General features: G+C 34.8%; 1 protein-coding gene across 2 annotated transcripts in view; it reads left to right on the forward strand.

Annotated features, from left to right (window-relative positions):
- Positions 1 to 14,466, forward strand: part of Dach1 (dachshund family transcription factor 1) — a 392,321-nt gene that overhangs the window by 268,495 nt on the left and 109,360 nt on the right. For both annotated transcript variants that reach the window (XM_052732605.1, XM_052732606.1), the window contains 2 exons: positions 6,984 to 7,119; positions 9,296 to 9,430. In XM_052732605.1, coding sequence (XP_052588565.1) covers positions 6,984 to 7,119; positions 9,296 to 9,430 — 271 coding nt within the window. The remainder of the gene's footprint in view (positions 1 to 6,983; positions 7,120 to 9,295; positions 9,431 to 14,466) is intronic.

A 14,466-nucleotide genomic window follows, 5' to 3' on the forward strand; every position in this document is an offset into this window, starting at 1 on the left:
CAAAGTATTAAATAATCTTCCTCTCTGTTCTACCCCAAGTCCAGCTTAGAGGTTAAAAGGCTTCAAACCAATGAAATTATAAATCCAGTTTACATAGTTTCCCCAAGACAGTGAACTACTTCTTTCCTATTATGTCTAAATAAAACTCATTATCTATTTTGTTTCAGTAATAATTACAGGGTTCTCTCCAAAGCTATTCTTTACTGTCTCCAGTATTCTCTGTCCTATAGAATACCCTGGAAAGGCAAACATATAAATATGATAAAAGAATTAAGCTGTTGAAACAAATTAATTTATTGTGCAACAATGTATTCAATTCTTATTGCTCAATGGATTTTGCTTTAATGAAATTCTTCAAAGAACAATACAACACTTTCTCAAGATTGAAATTATACATTAAGTGAAATGACTGAATATGTTGTATCTCAATATATATAAAGTTTCAATTGAATAATTAAGCTTTTAAATCATAGAATTTGCATAAAATATTTTCTTTAAATGAAAGTATTATGTATTGTTACAGAATTCTCTCTTTTTAATTCTCAGTTTTTACTAAAACTGCAGTCAAGTCAAATAAGGAAAGCCAATTAAATGCTTCAAGTTGTACAATTCCCTTAGTTTTAAACTATGCCTTAGAAATGTATTTTATATTGAAGTTTAATCAATTTTTACTTAGTTTATTATGTCATTTTTAGGGTATGTTGAAAGGATAAAGGAGTAAGTAAATGATTTGTGAGTTAAATAAATCAGTATAGTAGATTGTAACAAACATATTGAATAATAGGACATTTTTCTACTCATGAGAAAAATTTTAAAAGAAATAAAGAATGCTTTTGACCATTGCTGTTTCAGTTTATAAATAGGCACTTAGGTTTTGAGAATTAAATATCCATAAGGAAGCATATTCCCACACTTTCCATTAGTACTTGTTATGAAATTTGTTATGGCATGAAACTCAGATTTATAGATGATCTTACAGAAATTGATTTATTTTTAAATTGCACTTATCGCTGTTCAACACATATAAACAAGTACCATTGCAAGTAGGATCAGTAAGATGATTGTTACAGGACATATTAAAATGTACTGGAAACACTGTTATCATGATTTGTAGAAGATACATTGTTTGAATTAGAAAATTCTATTTTAATAAAATTCAACTATTTTCTCCAGTACATATTATATATTTCTACATAAAGAAAGTACTAACAATCTTATTGCATGGAAATTATATTTAAAACTTAGTCAAACTTGGAGACCCAGTCTGTCCAAATAAGGAGCTATTTTTATTGGCAATCATGGTTACAGGAGTAGAGAGTCAGTTTTCTTCAGAGATGTGTTAACTGGGAGCCCCTGCATGTTCTAATGAATATTCTTATACCCAGTCACATAAAGGTAGTGCTAACAGAACACTCAGTGGGTTTAAAAAATGCCAGGCGGTGGTGGCACATGCCTTTGATCCCAGAGCTCGGGAGGCAGAGCCAGGCAGATCTCTGTGAGTTTGAGGCCAGCCTGGTCTACAGAGTGAGTTCCAGGACAGGAACCAAAACTACATAGAGAAAGCCTGTCTTGAAACACACACACACACACACACACACACACACACACAAAGTTGGGAAGGAAAACTGCTGAAGGGACAGGAAAAAAATGGAGGGGAGGAAAATGATTGTAGGTCTTATCAAAACACATGCTTGGTATTATAAACAATGATTTTTTTAATTTTAAGAAATTAAAATTTACAAACAAGGAATCAATACTGAATTTTATAAATTTTAGAAACTTGGTCTAATTGTGGATGCAACTCAACTAAACTACATTTAATACACAACCTTACATTTTATTAATTCTATTGTAAAATTTCAAACTCATATTCTGCAATAAATATACAAATACTGCAAAATCAATATAAAATTTAACCATCAAATACTATACTAACTTAATGCAATTTGCAGTTGCCAAATTTTCATTTGAGCCTTTATATCATTATAAATGATATCACTTCTTCTGTCCTTTACCTTTCTCAAACCTTACTATACACCCCTCTTTGCTATCACACTCATGATCTTTTTAAATTGATTTTTGTTGCATGAATATAAGTATACATGCTTATATTTCTAAAACTAACCTGCTCAGTCTGTTTTTTGTTTGTTTTGTTTTCTTTGTTGTTGGATTTTGTTCTTGTTTTTTGAGATAAGGTTTCTTGGCTGTCCTGGAACCCACTCTGTAGACCAGGCTGGCCTCGAACTCACAGAGACTTGCTTGCTTGCCTCTGCCACCCGAGTGCTGGGATTAAAGGCATATGCCACCACTGCCTGGCTAAACTGACTAGTCTGAGTACTGTTATTCTTGTGATTTCAGTACTGACCATTTGGTATTGGAAAACCAAGTGATGAGCTCTTCCCTGGGGAAGACAGTTTCTCCCACTCAGGAATCTTAGTTACCCGTGGTCTTTGTTTAATGTTGAGGTCTTGTGCACTTTCCCCCCTCTGCTTTGGCCTATCTGTTGTTGTTACTGTTCAGCAAATGTTAGACAGTCATGTTGGTGAGACTTGATGAGCTTAGCTTCTGTCATTGCTAGGAGACACAATCTCACAACAACTTCCCTGATGCTCTCTTTTTTTTTTTTTTTTGGTTTTTCGAGACAGGGTTTCTCTGTGTAGCTTTGCGCCTTTCCTGGGACTCGCTTGGTAGCCCAGGCTGGCCTCGAACTCACAGAGCGGTGGTGGCACATGCCTTTAATCCCAGCACTCGGGAGGCAGAGCCAGGCAGATCTCTGTGATGCTCTGACTCTCACACTCTTTCTGCCCCCTCTTCCACAGTGTTCTCTGAGCCTTAAGAAAAAAACAAGAGGACGATCCCTGTGTGACAGGGGATCACCCAATGATGGAGAAATGGATGAGATCTACATGAACAGCCTGGACATGAGTGGGGGAAATAAAGGGCAAGGGTCGAGGGAAAGAGAGCTTGGGGGAGCGGGAGATCCCAGCTGGATCAAGAACACAGAGGGAGAACAAGGAATAGGAGACCATGGTAAATGAAGACCACATGAGAATAGGAAGAAGCAAAGTGCTAGAGAGGCCCACAGAAATCCACAAAGATACCCCCACAACAGACTGCTGGCAGTGGTCAAGAGACAGCCCGAACTGACCTACTCTGGTGATGGGATGGCCAAACACCCTAATTGTTGTGCTAGAAACCCCATCCAATGACTGAGGGATCTGGATGCAGAGATCTATGGCTAGGCCCCGGGTGGAGCTCCGGGAGTCCAATTAGCGAGAAAGAGAAGGGTTTATATGAGCGAGAATTGTTGAGACCAAGGTTGGATAAAGCACAGGGACAAATAGCCAAACGAATGGAAACACATGAACTATGAACCAATGGCTGAGGGACCCCCAACTGGATCAGGCCCTCTGAATTGGTGAGACAGTTGATTGACTTGATCAGTTTGGGAGGCATCCAGGCAGTGGGACCGGGTCCTGTGCTCATTGCATGAGTTGGCTGTTTGAAACCTGGGGCTTATGCAGGGTCCCTTTACTCGGCCTGGGAGGAGGGGACTGGACCTGCCTGGACTGAGTCTACCAGGTTGATCTCAATCCTCTGGGGAGGCTTTGCCCTGGAGGAGGTGGGAATGCGGGGTAGGCTGGGGGGAAGGTGAGGGGGGCGGGAAGGGGGAGAACAAGGGAATCCGTGGCTGATATGTAGAACTGAATTGTATTGTAAAATAAAATTTAAAAAAAGAAAAAAACAAGAGAGAAACAAATGAAAAACCAGTAATTCACACAAGCCTTTGTATAAATGCACACATATAACTTAAATGAAATTCTTCCATCTGTCAGACAATATTCCCTCTAAGAGCCAAAGAAAGGCTACCAATTAAAAACTCTAACAACAGGCATGAGTAACACCATCTTTTGAATTATTGGTCAGCATTGCTCAAGAGACTCCTAAAATGTACAGGCTATCGCTTTTGCTTTTTATCGCCCCCAGAGATGGAAAATTAAAAATCCTATTGCTTCACATATTATGCACTTCAGACACAGAGCTCAGAGGCCCTTGAGCTGAAACTGACCTGAATGTTGCCTCCCTAAGGACTAGCTTTCATGGTACCAGAAGGTGCCATGCAAGCTTCCAAAGGAGGGAAGAAACCAACAATCCTCCCCAGTTATGATGCCTATAAATATCAGCTACATGCTGGGTGTGTGCATGTGTGTGTGTGTGTGTGTGTGTGTGTGTGTGTGTGTGTGTGTGTGTGTGTAGGGGTGTTTCATTGCCAACTTTTCCTTCAGTGATTTGTTTATCTTTAATCTTTTAGGTGAAAGATCACTGAAGTTGAGTTGGAACATAAGTATCCTATATTTATCTAAATATCACTCAGTTGTTCTATTAGCAGAAATTAGAACACTCAATTCTTAGCATCTTATTAACTATGGTGAAGGAAAATGATATGGTACAATGCCTCTGACAGCTCCCCTTTGGTGCACTTTTATTGTTCTTTCCAAAAGCCAATCTGATATAGACCTGCTAAAAGCTCCTAAGTTTCAGCAAGCCATCATTACAGGAATTTCATAGCATTGCACCTAGACTAGAATACGGATGATGGTTTTCTTTTTGTTGTTGTTTTTAATATTTACAATACTGTTTGAACAGATAGGTTCCTTTCCATGAAATTTCTGATGAGATTGCATCGTGTTCTTTAGGTCACACATTGGGAATTTTTTTATTGTACAGATTTTTTAAATAAAGCTTTAACATTTTGGCAATTGTTTTCATTTTATTTGTAATGTTTTGCAAAATGAATCCTCAATGTATGTGTTGAAGATCTTCATTATTAATACAGATCATTGAAAAAAAGGGTGTGTAATACAAGAGTTACTGGTTTTGGCTTGCTACTTAAAAATACATATATAACATATATATATATATATATATACATATACATAAACTTATGTATATCTATATATACATAGATAAACTTTGAAAATGTCTAGATCTCCTTTCATAGGTAGGTATTATTTTCCTTTGGGTCATAAAAACTAATAATCACATATTTATTGGCTTAAATTATACAAGAAATTATTTCTGACATTTTTGGATTATAGAATTTCAAAATCAAAGTGTTCAGGCATCTGTGTTTCCCTGATATTCTGCTTCTCCAGAGCTCTCACAGTAGCTGACAATTCCTGACATTCCTTGGTTTGCCTATATGTAATTTCAGTCTGGCCTCCTTCTTAACAGAAATATCTATCCTTTATTGCCACAGCATCTTGTAAAACTGCTAGCCAGAGAAGATCGGCAGCTTATGCAGTGTAGTATGACCTGCTCTAGATCAACTACTAATGCACATACTATCTTTCTCTATAGCCTCATATTCCTAGAAACAAATGGTTCACACTTTAACATGTGTTTCCTTAGGTGTCGGACAGAGGTGGCTTACTTTGTCAACCAGAATATCTGGAAACAAATATCAATCACAGTCATTTCTAAGATCTGGTCATTTGATTCTTATATGCAGGCAGATTTTAACAGTCTAGCGACTGATAGGGTTTTGTGGCCAGAGCTGTGAACGGTGCTCTTTCCTATTGCAAGTACACAGGATTGAGCCTCCTTCTAGTCTTCTATTTAAATAAATCAGAATTTTTAAAAACATTATCTTCTCTAAGTTCAATTATATTTTAGAATATTTTCCTCTATTTGTAGTTTTCTACTCAAATATCTGCATAACTCAACACCATTAAGCTATATTGTGATATATATATATATATATATATATATATATATATATATATATTCTATTTTATGTGAATGCTTGTTTGCCTACATCTATGCCTGTGTAGAAACCTGTATTCCTGATGCTGGCAGAGGCACAAGGCAGATGTCTTATTCCCTGCAATTGAAATTACAGGTGATTGAAAGCTATGTCAATGATGGGAACCAAACCAAAGTCTTCTGTAAGAGCCCCAATACTCCTTCACCACTAAGCCCTCCCTTTCTGGCATGCCATTGGTTTTTAATGTGGAAGTTTTTTTCTGTATTCAAACATATGTATTGATTATTGTAGGGACAATTCATCAGTGCCTATGTCTGTTAATATCTAAAGACTAAAGTATTTTGTTGCTAAAAATATGAAGTGTTAGCTAATGGTTATTTTGTTAATCTGTAATCCCATCCACATTAGCTCATTATGTGTATATAATGTCACATAACTCTAAGTAGCATGGCTACAGAGCTTGTTCAGACTGATGGGCATAATAGTAGGCAAATGTCTTCCTATAATTGAGAGAGAAACATTATAAAGAGATTCTCTGACATCCAAATGAACAGGAATGACTAGAGAAAGGGGCCTAGGTAGTGAGATTTATTTGATTCATAGATAGTAATTTCAATATTAAATAATATTCCATTTCTATAACGCATTAATTTTGACCGTCATGTGTCTCGGGTGGTGTCACCGTGAAAGAGCTGTTAACAATCCTCTGATAATATTTTGGTCAGTTACATCCATAATGTGTGTGGTGAATGATGCCTATTGCCTGCTGAAGTATAAAAGACACTTGTAAAGATGCCTTTAAAAAACCAACCCGGAACTCAGTCTTGCTTAGTTCTATCAAGTCTTTCTTGTTGAGATGATCTTACTGGGGTAATTTCAGTTGTCCTCTATGACCTAACATTATCTCCAGGGAATGGATTAGTACTATTTGCCATGGCTGTGTGGAGGTTTACCAATAAAATCACAGTTTACTACCTTGCCTTTTTAAGAGTGTATGATATCATGAATTCAGATGACAACAGAGTTAAGAATTTGAAATTGGCTATGTCTGAGATTTCTGGACAAGGTTAAATATTTCTTTTTGAGTGCTGGTGAGACAGTATGGGTTTTTGAGGCAGTCCTCTTCTTATTTCTAATTGTATTAGGAAAAACCAAATTCATGCACAGAAGACTTAGCATATTGACCTATTCACTTCTTTCATTCTGTGCAATGCAGGAGCGTGTTCCCGACAGTCCCTCACCTGCCCCCTCTCTTGAGGAGGGCCGAAGGCCTGGCAGCCACCCATCATCACACCGCAGCAGCAGCGTCTCCAGCTCCCCTGCACGGACTGAGAGTTCTTCCGACAGAATCCGTAGGTCTCATACGTGTGCTTGTCACCATCTTAAGCTTTATTAGGTGCAGCTGGGCTTTCTAATCAAAATGCCCTCATTCCAAATAGATCTCAAATGTATCATGTACCGAAGCTCCCTAGCAATAGCCATTCCTCAAAATTATGTGTCCCAGTTTGGAATGCCATGAAGGATGATGCGGCATTAACAGGTTCTGCTATAACTGCCTCTCTTTGATACTACACATAAAGATTTGAGCTATGAAACAGAAAAAGTAAGTAATCTTCCAGATTAGTTTCTGAAGTACACAGCCAATTCCCAACTACCTAACATCTAAGTGCGTCGTTTATGGTTCATTCAATGGCATTTCTTCAATGGAAACTTTGACCACTTTTGAAATTCATCAGGCTTTAACATTCACCATTATTGAATAAAGATATTCACAAATATGAACAACAGAAATAAGCACAGTAAATTTGGAAAGTCTATTTCCTGGTCACCTGATTAAAGAACCTTAATTTCAGAATTTGTGTCTGGAATAATCATCCTGTTATTATTAAATTTTGTAGTATAATTATTTTATATATTATATTTTTATTTATTATATTTATTTTATATATTATATTTTATATATTATATTTTATATATTTATATATAAGTATTTTATATAAAAACTACAATATTAAGTCTTGGGTCTGGCAAAATGGCTCAGCAGCTAAGAGTCCTGGACACTGTTTTAGAGGACCAGAGTTTGTTTTCTAGCTCCCATATCAGGTCACTACAGCTCCAAAAAAAAAAAGTTTTAATTTCTACATAGAAGGTATTTCTTCTATAAAATCACAGCAAAAAAGTGATCCCAAACAAGATTTTAGCATTACTATTGTATTATTGTTATTTTCACATTTAATAAGTTTTTCAGATAATATTTTTAGAAGCAAGATGATTTTTCTTACCTGGTGCAAGAATAAACTAAAGATCACAAATCACAGTTAATATTTTTATCTCTGCCTGTAGATGCTGAAATTCTTCCAAGGTCCTTTTCAACATTTATTACCTTAACATTGTGATCAACACAGACATTTGTTATGCACAATGCTCTTTTGATTACATTGTTGTGATTTCCTCGTGGTTACACCCAGCTTTTGAATTTTTGCTCAAAACTACTGCTGAGATAGGGTATCAGTGGAGAGTCACGAAAAGTGATAGAGAATATATACTGATGACTATGTCATTTGTTAATTTAAGGCTACAAACTCTTACCATTTGGAGATATTAAACACCTTGTGAAAGAATATGCTAGGATGATATTCTCTGTTGTCCATAATAGTTTCGTCCCTCACTTATGAGTCACCGATGAAACTTAAAATAATTAAAGGTTAGTTATCAGTAGTAACTCTTAATACAATCCAATGACATTCATAAGAATCTCTATTCTCCTAGGAAAGTGAGGTTTTAAACAATATATTTTCCTTCTCAAATTTTGCAAAATAAGCAAGATTTATTTTGTTTGATCAGTTCATTAAGTGAATTTGTTGACTTACTTCTGTGAATCCTGAGTGTTGAGTCATCTGAGTAACAATAGAGTTTAATCATTTCAGTTGTGACAGATCACCACTAGAAGCTAGAGAAAGCCATTATTTTCCAATAATTAGTAAATATCAATTGAATGTGAGTTGCTGAAGACTACTTTTTAGATAAATTTTGTGATTCTTATGACATGCCATATTCTGTGGAGTAGACTCCAGTAAGGATTCCGAAACCATGATTTCAGTTCTTTAATTGTAGAAAACTATACTGGCTTTGTCGGGTCACTGGCACATCACTCATTTTAACACAGTGTTAAAGGGAGCTTTATCATTGAGATCACAGTTTTTCAAAACTGGTGCAAATTATTTACTTATTTACTAAGGGGAGAACTTGATGCATAAGAATATAACCTCATCAGTAGTGGTTGCACTAATATGGACATTCCACAGTATTCTAACCTTAGAAAGTGGTTTGTTTTATGTGACAACAGATAAAGTGGTGATATTTCCAGTGTTTCTGTTTATCCTATATGATTACCATTGGTTATCAATCTCCTAGTAATTTTACTAAGGTATTATAATTTCAAAGATTGGGTATCATATATTTATGTTATACTTGTTTACCACAATGTTATGATGTTGTTGTGTTTGTTCCTTGTTTCGCGGTTAACAGCTGTCCATCAGAATGGATTGTCCATGAACCAGATGCTGATGGGTTTATCACCAAATGTGCTTCCTGGTCCAAAGGAGGGAGATTTGGCTGGTCATGACATGGGACATGAGTCAAAAAGAATTCACATTGAAAAAGGTAATTCATAATTTTGTGCCCTTTCTTTTGTTCTGGAAATGAAATGCATTATCTATTTCTCCATCAGCAAAATAATATAAATATCTTAAATGTATAATGTTAGTAAAATATGAGCCCTGTTCAATCAAAGAAGTCTGAATGGAGACCTGCTACTTTCCCGTTACACAATGGTAGGTGACAATTTAATTTTTACAACATATTTAAAAGAGAATTATATGCCCCAAATGTTATTTTTTTTTGTTTTTTTTTAATGTATTCAAGGCCATTTTATTTTACTTACCATTATAGAACATGAAAAAGATTCTTGAAATTATTTTCTGATTTAAAGACACATGATTATTAAGTCATTTAGGATTCTGGAGTGAGCCTTTGCCATCATTTCAAAAGGTGTGGGAAGCAGGGAGATAGCCCCGTTCTTGAAAGGCCTATCTGGAGGGAATCAGGATCTGAATTCCGTCTCCAGGACCCATGCAAAACAGACAAGAAAGTGGTGTGCTTGGAATCTTACAGCTGGGAAAGTTGAGGCAAGTGGACTACAGGTGTTTCTGGCCAGCCTGCCTCAACTATTGGTGGGTTCTGGTTCCTAGAGACAGATCCTGTCTCAAAATTGAAGGGAGACAGTTCCTCAGGAAGTGAAAGAAAAACCTGAAGTCAACTTGCAGCCTCCATACATATGTGCCACATGCTACACACACACACACACACACACACACACACACACACACACACGCACGCACACACACACGCACACACACGCACACACGCGCACACACACATATTTCTCATCAATAACACAGCCTAGAGTGTACAAAGATTCAGGTTTCCTACTGAAATATTTTTATAGTGATCTAAGTCATTCCTACAAACAAAGTTCTAGGAATGTACATTTGAATTTCCTATTCCATGAAGAAATTTCATTAGGAAATTGAAATGTTACTTTGTTATGCATATTAAATACTTCTGCTAAAAATATAAGTATCTGTTTTCAAATAACAAGTTGTGGGGTGTGATTATAGAAACCTAGTTACTTTTTTTCAACTTTCATTTACTTAAGATTTTTTTTAATTTTTGAGATTATGATATCATTGCATCATTTTTTCCTTTCCTTTTCCCTCTTCACACCCTCCTGTGCCTTCTTGTTCTCTTTCAAATTCATGCTGCCTAGTTTGTTTTTAATATTAAATAAATATTTCAAATATTATACATATAGATGACCAGATTTCCCATTTTGGCATAAATAACTACTTTATGACTCAGAACTGGTACTTTGAAACACCCATTACCTGTCCAGCATACACAGGATGTGGGTTCAGTCTTCTCCATCAAATAAAAAGGAAATAAATTATTTGTTATGTTAATAAAAGGTGATAGACCTAGATATTTAAGTACTTAAATAAAAATACTTTTAAAAGAGATATTAAGTAAGCCCAGGAATACACTAAAAATGCTTATGAAGCTGGGCGGTGGTGGTGCATGCCTTTAATCCCAGCACTCGGGAGGCAGAGCCAGGCGGATCTCTGTGAGTTCGAGGCCAGCCTGGGCTACCAAGTGAGTCCCAGGAAAGGCGCAAAGCTACACAGAGAAACCCTGTCTCGAAAAATAAAAAAAAAAAACAAAAAAAAAATGCTTATGAAATATTTTCCTAAAATGGATTACAGCTTTACTACTCCTTTGCGGATAAAAAATGTAAATATTTACAAATAACACTATCAGTTTTTTGGAAAATCCATAGGAACTTAGTAAACTCCGTTTTTAAATTTACCATGTTAAAGTGAAGATACTATTGAGAAATAGCAGCATTAAGAAACTTTTTTCTTATTTATTGTGTATTGTTATAGTATATTTATAAACTTAATAATATACCATTATAACTTTAGTGGTTTATATAGTCCCAAGGACTCTACATTTCTAACTCTAATATTTTCATTTGTTCTTCTTCAATATTAAAGAAAAGATGTATTATATATTGTTTCATTCATACTTAATAACAGGTCATTATACCACAGAATTATAAAAATTGACATCGGACATTATTTTACAAAATTAAGTTTTTCAGTTACATTTTAATATAAGAATTAATTAGATGAGCAAAGTAATTATTTTATCCAGAGGTTTAGCAAAAGAGCAAATCTCTACAGAAAATAGTGGCTAATTCTCAATTTTTCCATGGATCCTTTTTAGCAAGTTCAATGTAACAAGCTATGAGGAGACTCTAAATATGACTCAGCCAATGAGGGCATGACTTCAAAGCCTGAGGATCTGATTTGATCTCTGGAAACCTATTACAGAAGGAGAGTACCACTCCAGGAGTTTGTCCTCAGATCTACAGATACCTTCCTTGGCATGTACACACAAACATAGACACACAATAAATTAATAAAATATAATTAAAAAGAAGCAGGTATGGGAAGTTGATGGGTAATATACTGAGCATCAATATATAGGGATTAATTAATTTCAAGAACACTTTTGTCAAAGGCTGGGTATTGAAATATAAAATCTAGAGATGGAAATGAAGGGACAGTAAAGACACAACTAATCTCTTAGTGACAGCATTGAATCTCATTATGAAATTTGATGGAGAACTCTAAAACCTTATGCTTCAGATTGATAGACCTATAACATCCATGAGTTAAGAGTTTAACTCAACTATGTATTTGTTGTTATAATTAACATATGTTTACTAACATGGAACATTTTTTAAATGGCAGATGTTGATCTTGGTCTCTCATTTTTCTTGTACATCACTTACTCCACAAATTTACTCTATTTGCCTTTTCCTGGAAAAATCTTTATTCATTAGTATACTTTGTCTGTTAATGTATAAACTCTGAGTCATCTAAACATTTACACTGATTATAAATAAACCAAGTTGACTAAGTACTTGTACTAGTTAAAATTAGTACAAAGTTATCAAGAAAATACTAAGAAATAGAAAAGAGTGAAACCAAAGATGATGAATACATTTTTTTAAAGTTAATAGTAAAGTGAAAGTCAATTATCTTTCTTTTGGTGGTATGTTTATGTATAGAGCATTCTGATTATAGATATACATCCCACTTTACTATTTTACTAATCTTATTTATCACAGCAGGGGTTTCTAAATTGTTTCTCTCTCAGAAGAAAGACCCTAACTAAATCCCAAGTGTATCCCAATATTTCATACACAATATTAGATATTTACCATTCTGACTGGAATATGAAACTATCATTGATTTTAAATCATAGAAATTTTAATAGATGTTGATATAATTATAATGCCTTGTTTGGTGTTGCTTTCTCTTGGAAGAACTCTGTATCTCTTTCATCTACTTCTAGCATACTGAATTAATAGGAAATATTCATGGGCTTTCTAGATAGATAGAGTCTCCTAAATTAAAAATTGTTTTTTCCATGACTCCATTTATCATGTCCCTCACAATAGCCCTGAAACTTCCTTATTACTCATATCTGTACCGAACAAGTAACTTTATTTAGAAAAATATGTAGAAAAATTAATTATGTATTCATGTCATTTTTGGCTTGAACTTTTTATGTGTAATTTGCTTTTTAACAACTAAATCATTCAAAATGCAATAATTCTTAAGAAAACATTGATACTTTACTTAGATAGCAAAATTCATTTCCATGCCTGAAATAATTGTGATGTGAAGTCTTAATCATCAGCAACATTTAAACATGTAATGTATTCCTTTAAATTAAAAACCTATTGACTATATTCTGTGATAAACAAGTTGCTATCAGTTCATTGTTCCGAAGCTTTACAAACATTGGGTTTCAGAAAGCAAATAACTGAGTAGATGCTCTCATTCATTTTACTTTAAATAAAGAACACTGTAATGGAGTTATGAGCCTTGGGAATGTTTAATTAAAACACATTTAAAATATAAAAAGGAAAAATGTTTTGTATCAGGAAGTATAGACTTTTAAAACATGTGAAAATCCCAGGCATAAAGAAAAAAGTTTATTAAGATTATAAACTTTCATTAAGGTCAAGGGTTTGTAAATTAAATGTGCTGAGTAGAATTCTGATGCTGCAAATAAGAGCTAAAAATTGGTTACTGTGTCTTCTCAAAAAATTACTTTATTATTAAAAATAATTTTTAAATAAAAAAGAGATTATAATATAATTACATTATTCTCCCATCCCTTCTCTCCCTCCAAGCTCTCCTATACACTCCTCCTTGCTTAATCTCTTTAAATTCATGGCCTCTTTCAACATTAATTGTTGTTACAGTCATATGAATATACACATATATACATATATATATATATATACATATGCATTTGTATGTATATACATAGATAGCCTAAATACATAAGTAGGCTCTGCTTCAGCTAACTTTTATAAGTATCACAAGTTCTCTGGGATGGTCTGGGTTTAGAAACACCACAGATGTTTTTCCTCTGAGTATAAATCAACCAACGGACGGCACTGCAGAGGCTTTGCATGGCTTTAGTTTTAGGATCATGACTAGAGGCAACACAGGAATGAAGACAAGACAGACACACAGACACACAGACACACAGAAACAGAAAAACAGAGATAAGGTGTTCATGGCTCTCAGATGTAGAAGCCATAGCAAGCCATATATATATATATATATATATATATATATATATATATATATATATATATATATATATATATATAGAGAGAGAGAGAGAGAGAGAGAGAGAGATGAACAAAGAAGCAACTTTGTTGTATGAGCTAAATGAGGAAGGAAGTAGGGTTATTTCAGATAGACAAAGAGATTGTGTTATTATATATACAGCTGGACAAGCATGTAGGTTTATCTAACATTAGTATGAGCAGGCTCTGTAATAAAGCAGTATTCAGGCTGTGAACAACTGTGGGGGTAAAGCTACAGGGAACATTTTTTGCACATACTATTGACATCCACACAATGACCTATAGGATGCTTTTGCCATCCCTCAGAGGCTCACTAGGGAAGACTATGTAGTTGGCATTTTCTTTGGTTTGTCTACCAGCTCCCAAATAAAGACATGGAGACTTATTAATTATGATTGCTTGG

The sequence above is a fragment of the Peromyscus californicus genome, unplaced genomic scaffold, assembly GCF_007827085.1.
Source record: "Peromyscus californicus insignis strain IS unplaced genomic scaffold, ASM782708v3 Scaffold_12__1_contigs__length_115047231, whole genome shotgun sequence".
NCBI lineage: Eukaryota > Metazoa > Chordata > Mammalia > Rodentia > Cricetidae > Peromyscus > Peromyscus californicus.